Genomic DNA, 7,086 nt, shown 5'->3' on the forward strand with positions numbered 1-7,086 from the left:
CTCTGTAAATCTTCACCCAAATCAAAATAAAATTAAAAAAAAAAAAAAAAAAAGAAAGACAGCCACGAAGATCAGAATATGGAGTCTGTAAATTCTGTTGAATCCCTTCTATATGAAGGGATTACTGTAAAGCTATTATCCCCTCTACTTCACTTTGATGGGATTAGCCTGTGAGAATGGATTTATCAGATTAGACCCCTAGAGCCAGAAATGGAGAGTCCAGAAGACACGCCTTTCACCAGTACCAGGAGGAATAAATTTGTGAAGGGAGCTCCACCATCCTTGAAGACTGCTGTGATTGCTGTTTTATGTAAACTTGATTTGACAGTGCGAGCTGCCCTAATTGAACGAAGACACTTAACTACAAAATAAGTTAAGACACTTAATTTATTTTCCTAAGATAATCTCTCTCTCTCTCTTTCTCTCTAAGCTTTACTGGTTTTGTTTCTCTAGAAAACCCAGTCTAACACAGATGTATTTTATTTTGCAATATTTATTACATATTCAATTTATATGTGGTCTCTATCATGCTAGGTACTTTTCAGTACAAATAAGTATTAGACATGTTCCTTGTTCTCAATAAGCTTTCAGACACAGAAAAATAAACATGTACACAAAATGAGAAAACTGTGAAACAGGATTATCAGTTGCCAAAGTAAAATAAGAGAACATATTAATAAGTGTTACTGAGGTAATTATTGTGACCTTACGAGATTAATGAAAGTAATTCTTCTTGACGTTGACCTCGAAATTGAAAAATGGATAGGGAGGTCATTGTAGGTTTGGAAAAACCTAAAACAAATGCTCAAAAATAGAAATAAGTATGTGTTCTTGGCATAGTATACACAAACCAAGTTGATTCTAGTTTATAATTTATACTGGAAATAATGCAGGTAATTTTTTATGAACCAAGTTCAGATTAATGTTTCTAAAGCACTGAGAATTTTGTGTTTAACTTCAAAATAATTTGAAAACTAAGACTTTTCAGTGTGTAAAGGGTAAGAGGAATGTTATTTTAGAAACTTTAGTTTGGCGGCTTTAATTGTTTCATCATTAATCACTATTATTAGATTAAAGATGAATTGTCAACTTTAAACCTATTTGTTCATGGAAATTTAGATAATGTTGGTCAGAATTTATTATATAGTTTGTATGAATATTGATGTGTATGTGGATTTGGAGGGTGGTATCCAGTAATACCACAGAATACATTTTGATTTTGTTTCTTAAGTTTGGATAGTTTATTGATGACTTTCTCATTTTTATAGTGTAAGAAATATTTTGTAATGTGTGTGTGTGTGTGTGTGTGTGTATATATAGTTGTTGTTATGTGCCATCGGGTTGGCCCCTACTCGTAACGACCCCTCCTTGTGTTTCTGAGGTGGTATCATTACAGAAGTAGATTCCCCAACCTTCCTTCTGAGGAGTGGCTGGTGGGTTTGAACCACCAGTCTTCTGGTTAGCAGTCATGTGCCTTAGGCTTTACGCTACCAGAGCTCCTATATATATATAAAATATTTGAAAACATTTACAATGTAGAACCGTATAGCTATTCTCTGAGAAATGGAATTACCAGTTTTTCTTATAAAATTACTGGTTTTGGTTTGGTTGTCTTCTTAAGATGTTTTGTGAGTATCATAGAATGTTAATATTTAGATAAAATATTTTTATACTATTTTAGTATAATCTTTGACTCTATGACTGAAAGTTCAATAACTACATAGAATATATAGAATTATTATATTAGGTCTTTATCAGAATAATATAATATTATGTTTGGAAAGTTTTGCTTATGTATGAGACTATATTCTATTTATAATAATATGATAGCAAGAAAGCAATGTTTCTACTTCATAATGATATATGAATTATATATAAAAAAAAGGGTGAGGTCATTTTCAAAGTTTTTGGAATGTCTGCCTTAAGTGCTGTATGGATATATTAAAGGTCAGGAAAGAAAGACAATGGAAAGTTTTTTGGATTCCTCTTCTCTTCTCATGTCATTAATAATAGAAATAAGTCCTCTCAAATTTGGGTATTAAGGTAAGATCATACCTTTTGAATGGCAAACACATAAACTGCAAGGATTTTGTGAGGCTGTTTAAATATTTTCATATTTTTTGAGATTACTGTTTCAATCTTTTTTTCACTTGTTCTATGTTGTTTTATTTTAATGTGTTACCTAAATCATAAAATTGCTTCATAGTGGGTTATAAGTCAGTATTAAATGAATATCTATATTCCTTTAAACATTGTTGATATATTTGTAAGAATATGTGTACTTTGGCTTTATCCTACATTGATAATAGTTAAAAGTATGATCCTATAGGTAATCTCTTTAAACAGATAAAACTGTTTGGATACTTTCCCAAGATGATGGGATTGCCCTCCAGACGAATCTCCTCAATGTGGTCCCGAATATAACGTGTGTCATTAGCCTTGCAGAATGTATCATCTGTAATTGAAGTTATGTTGTTAAACTGGAAAATAAAAGGGAAAAAAAGAGCATTCAAAGGTCTGAATTCAACTTCTTCTAAGCTGTGTCATGGGATGCTATGAATATTTTATCTAAAAAATGATTTTTAAATTTTGTACATGCTATGTCTTCTCATTGGAGCTCTGGTGGCATAGTGCCTAAGGCATTTGACTGTTAACCAGGAAGCTGGTGGTTCAAACCCATCAGTCACTCCTCAGAAGGAGGGTTGGGCAATCTACTTCCGTAGTGATACCACCTCAGAAACCCAAGGAGGGGTTGCCATAAGTCGGATCCGACTCCATGGCAGTGAGTTTGGTTTTGGAGTTTATGTGTTCTCATGACAATCAAACCTCCTGTGCAATTTGTGCTTCTTCTTCTTTTACAGTATAAATATAAATAATATTATAGTAGTTAGAGAAAGTGTGCTATTCTCAAGTGTCAATGTAAAATGGGTACCATGTCTTTACACATATTTTTAAAAAAGTATAAAGAACAAATGGGAGGTCTTGTGATGCTGATAACCTATTTTATTTTCATTACCTCTTCACTTTCATGTTATCTTAAATCGGTGTTAAAAAGTCAGTTGAAAGGTCTCCAAAAGCAAATGTTTACTGCTGTTGGAGAGAGAAACACACATCAGAGGTCTTAATACCTTGACTTCAAATTCCTGCATCAGAATAAGTAGGAAATGCTAAGTGCATACCTAGAGAGGGAGCTCTGGTAGCATAGTGCCCAATGTACTTGACTGCTAACCTGAACGCTGGCGGTTCAAACCCACCAGCCACTCCTTGGAAGGAAGGTTGGGAAATGTACTTCTGTAGTGATACTGCCTCAGAAATCCAAGAAGGGGTCACTATGAGTCGGGTCTGACTGGACAGCACTTAACAACAGCAACAACATACCTAGAGAGGAATTCACCCTAAGGAGCAGAGACCTCCCACTAGAATCTTGTTGGTCATTTGTGATGCTCTGGACAGAACTGGACTTTTGGACAGGAGATTACATTTGGCTGAATATTAATACTTTTCATATTTATTTGGCTGTCATACTATCACAGAGGGCAAGTGGTTCAGAGTAGAATTCTTGCCTTCCGTGTAGAAGAACAAGATCTTATTCATGGACAATGTATCTCATGCTCAACCACTGCCTATCTGTGGAGGTTGTGTGTTTTGTGTTTCAACAAAGCTTCCAGACTAACGCAGGGGACATCAAGCTCAATTGGCATAATATACTATACAAAACATTTTTCTCCCTCCTACTTTGGCAAGTAGCGACTGGGATCTTAAAAGCTAGCAAGCTGCCATCTAGATATAATGGTGGGTCTGTCCTCATCCAGAGCAAAGAAAAATGAAGAAAACCAAAATTCATGGAAACAATTAGTCCTAGCGAATGGTATACCATCCGTTCTGCAGCCTATACAACTATGAGACCAGAAGAATTAGATGGTGCCCGGCTATCACTGTCATCCACTTGGAAGGGGATCTATGTAGGAGATCCTTGATACAGAGGGAGAACAATGTGGAACAAAACTCAAAATCATTTGGAGAAAAAAAAAAAGGTGGGGACCAGGTTTGCTGGTTTTATAGATCCTGGTGGAACCACTGAGCCTATGGCCTCTAGCTGCCCTTCAGGTCTGGAACTGAACCCACACCTGTGGTTTCCAGCCAAACAAAAGAGAGGCATATGAGTTGAACATTTACCTCAAGCAGATACACTCTTTGGAGAGAACAACCATGGGAGAAAGAAGGGCTGCTTATGCACAGGGAGACAGCTCAGGGGGCAGGAGTGTATGGAGGGATGGACACTGGGAAGAGGTAACTATGGGGAGGAAGTGGGAGGGGAGCTGTTGCATTGTGGTAAACTGTGGTCAATGACATGAGACAAAGTATATGTGAACTGCTGTATAGTAAGTGAATTTGCTCTGTAAATCTTCACCCAAATCACAATAAAAAGAAAGAAAGAAAGAAAAAAAAAAGCTTCCAGACTAAGACAGAGTAGGAAAAAAGGCTTGGTGGTCTTCCAAAATCAGGCTATAAAAACTCTATGGATCTCAACTAATAAAACACACTGCCATCAAGATGATTCCGACTTACTGACCCTGTAGGACAGAGCACAACTTCCCCATAGCATTTCCAAGCCTGTGAATCTTTATGGAAGCAGACTGCCTAATCTTTCTTCTGCAGAGCAGCTGGTGGGTTTGAATGGCTGCCTTTTTTGCTTAGCAGCCAAATGCTATGGACCCCAGTGGTCCTCCAGTCCTATTGTGTATGGGGTTGCCATGAGTCAAGCTACTTTGCAGTTAACAACTGTCACAGTATCCCAGAAATCTAACCAAAATTTACACATGAATGAACAGTTTTCCTAATTGACCCCTCTTGTGAAAAAAGTGATCATACCTGAAGATGAATTACACGTAGACTTTCTGGTAAATTAAGTGGCACAGATTCCAGGGCATTGTGGTCCAAGTAGAGGAAGGTGAGGTTACTCAGTTTCTGCAAGGAAAAGGTACTTATATTTGTTATTGAGGTCAATGCACTTCTTCATAGTGATTAAGCTATGTATACATATATATGTTAATACATGTATACATATGTATATGTATGTATTCACTTTGCTGAATGTCATTGAGGTGATTGTAACAAAGCTACCCCATGTGACAAAGTAGAACAGTCCCATAGGGTTTCCTAAGTAGTTATCTTTATGGGAACAGATTGCCTCATCTTTTCTCCTGAAGAGTGACTGGTGGGTACAAAGTGCTAACTTTTTGGTTAGTGGCCAAGTGTTTAACCATTGGGCCACTAGGGCTCCTATATAAATACGTAGATGTTGATATATGCACATATCAATAGTACTAATTGCTGCCATGGCATTTTTGTTTGTTTGTTTTTATAGTTTCACAAGTAGTGTCTTTTGGGCTTTTATGAAGGCCCATAGAATTCTGCTGTGCATATCACATTTATATTCATTCATCTGATAGCTGAAGACCTAGGCTGTCAGCCTTCATATCCTTTGGAATTGTGCTGTGGGGCAGCTGATGAGGTTGGTCTTTACAAAAGTTTGAATTTGGAGCCTAGTGCTGCTGTAACCTCTTCATGAACCTCCAAAACTCATTTTATTCAGCTTCACAAATTTCTAGGAAAATACATACTCCTAAAGTTGTCATAGTGCTTAAGGCATCTGACTACTAACTAGAAGGTTGGCAGTTCAAACCCATCAACCACTCCATGGAAGGAAGACTGGACAATTTACTTTCGTAAAGATTTACTGCCTTGGAAACCCAAAGTGGGTTGCCACGTCAGAATTGACTTGATGGCAGTGAGAAGGGAAGATACATGCTTAGTGAGATATTTTCCCAAGTAATTTATTAAACATTTAACTGGGTATGTTTTTCTTTCTAGTGACTATGTATTGGATTAGGAGCTCTGGTGGTGTAGTGCCTAAGACATTTGACTGCTAACCAGAAGGTTGGAATTTCAAACCTTCCAGCCACTCCGTGGAAGGAAGACTGGGCAATCTACTTCCATAAAGATTTACTGCCTCAGAAACCCAAAGGGGGTCGCTGAGTCAGAACTGACTCAGTGGCAGTGAGTTTGGTTTTGGTTTGTTAAAACTCAAATGAACTCCAAGTCCAAAATCCAATCTTCTGTATTGTATAAATCAAATATAACCAAAAAAACCCAAACTCAGTGCTGTCAGTTGGATCCAACTGATAGCAACCCCTCCTTGGGTTTCCAAGGCAGTGTTACTACAGAAGTAGATTGCCCAATCTTCCTTCCAAGGAGTGGCTGGTGGATTTGAACCGCCAGCCTTCTGGTTAGCAGTCAAATACTTTAAGCACCAAATATACGTGAGATTTTAGGTACATTCCACTTTGGGGCTAAATTCGTCTTTATCTGTCAATGTGTGAAATCTGGAATATAAGTTACCTGCTTCCAAAGTGCAGTGGTAGAGCCAGTACCAGGTAGACATTTCCATTACAAATGGGAGAAATTGGAGAGAAAGAAGGGATAATAGACACCAAGCAAGTCCAAAACTCAGCAGAACAAATTATATTAGCTTTCAAGTTTTGAAAAAAAATCCCCTGTTCTCTGAGACCAAGCCCTCACCCTCCAGATTCTGTGTGTTGGCCATGCTTTCAGGATTCTGGGTGTAGACCTCTTGGCATCACTTCCCGAGGCTTTGTGTAGCTCCATTCTCCTATTTCATGAGTGGGGACCACACCCCTATGGTCTTGGCAGGTTCCTTTCTCCTGCTTCTTGGGCAGGGCAGCCCCACCCCCTCAGCTTTGGTCAGTGACCCCATTTTGGCTATTGGGCACAGTAAGCTGTCATTATGTGTAATTTTATAGTATCGTTTCAAGATACCGTTTGACCTGCCATTAACATTTTACTTTACCTTTGATATGCATCCTATGTCAAATTTCTTAACTCTTTTCTGCTTAAGATAAATTTCTTTCACATCTTTTCTTAAGTTCCCGAGTTTATGATTTCCACACTAACTTGTTGTGTAATTCTTATTTTGTAAATACATATCTAAAATCCAAAATACTATGAAATGCAGATTAGCTGTTATAGATTTTTAACACAACAGTTTTCAAAGATTTATTGATT

General features: G+C 37.4%; 2 protein-coding genes across 2 annotated transcripts in view; one reads left to right on the forward strand and one right to left on the reverse strand.

Moving 5' to 3' along the window:
* Nucleotides 1-7,086, forward strand: part of LOC103207414 (centromere protein P) — a 617,074-nt gene that overhangs the window by 179,701 nt on the left and 430,287 nt on the right. The window lies entirely within an intron of this gene.
* The window catches only part of OGN (osteoglycin), a 28,353-nt gene continuing 23,576 nt past the window's right edge, over nt 2,310-7,086 (reverse strand). The window contains 2 exon segments of the mRNA XM_042782558.1: nt 2,310-2,480; nt 4,873-4,968. Coding sequence (XP_042638492.1) covers nt 2,310-2,480; nt 4,873-4,968 — 267 coding nt within the window.

This window comes from Orycteropus afer, unplaced genomic scaffold (genome assembly GCF_000298275.1).
Source record: "Orycteropus afer afer isolate SDZICR_OR568_19922 unplaced genomic scaffold, OryAfe1.0 scaffold00368, whole genome shotgun sequence".
Taxonomy (NCBI): Eukaryota; Metazoa; Chordata; class Mammalia; order Tubulidentata; family Orycteropodidae; genus Orycteropus; species Orycteropus afer.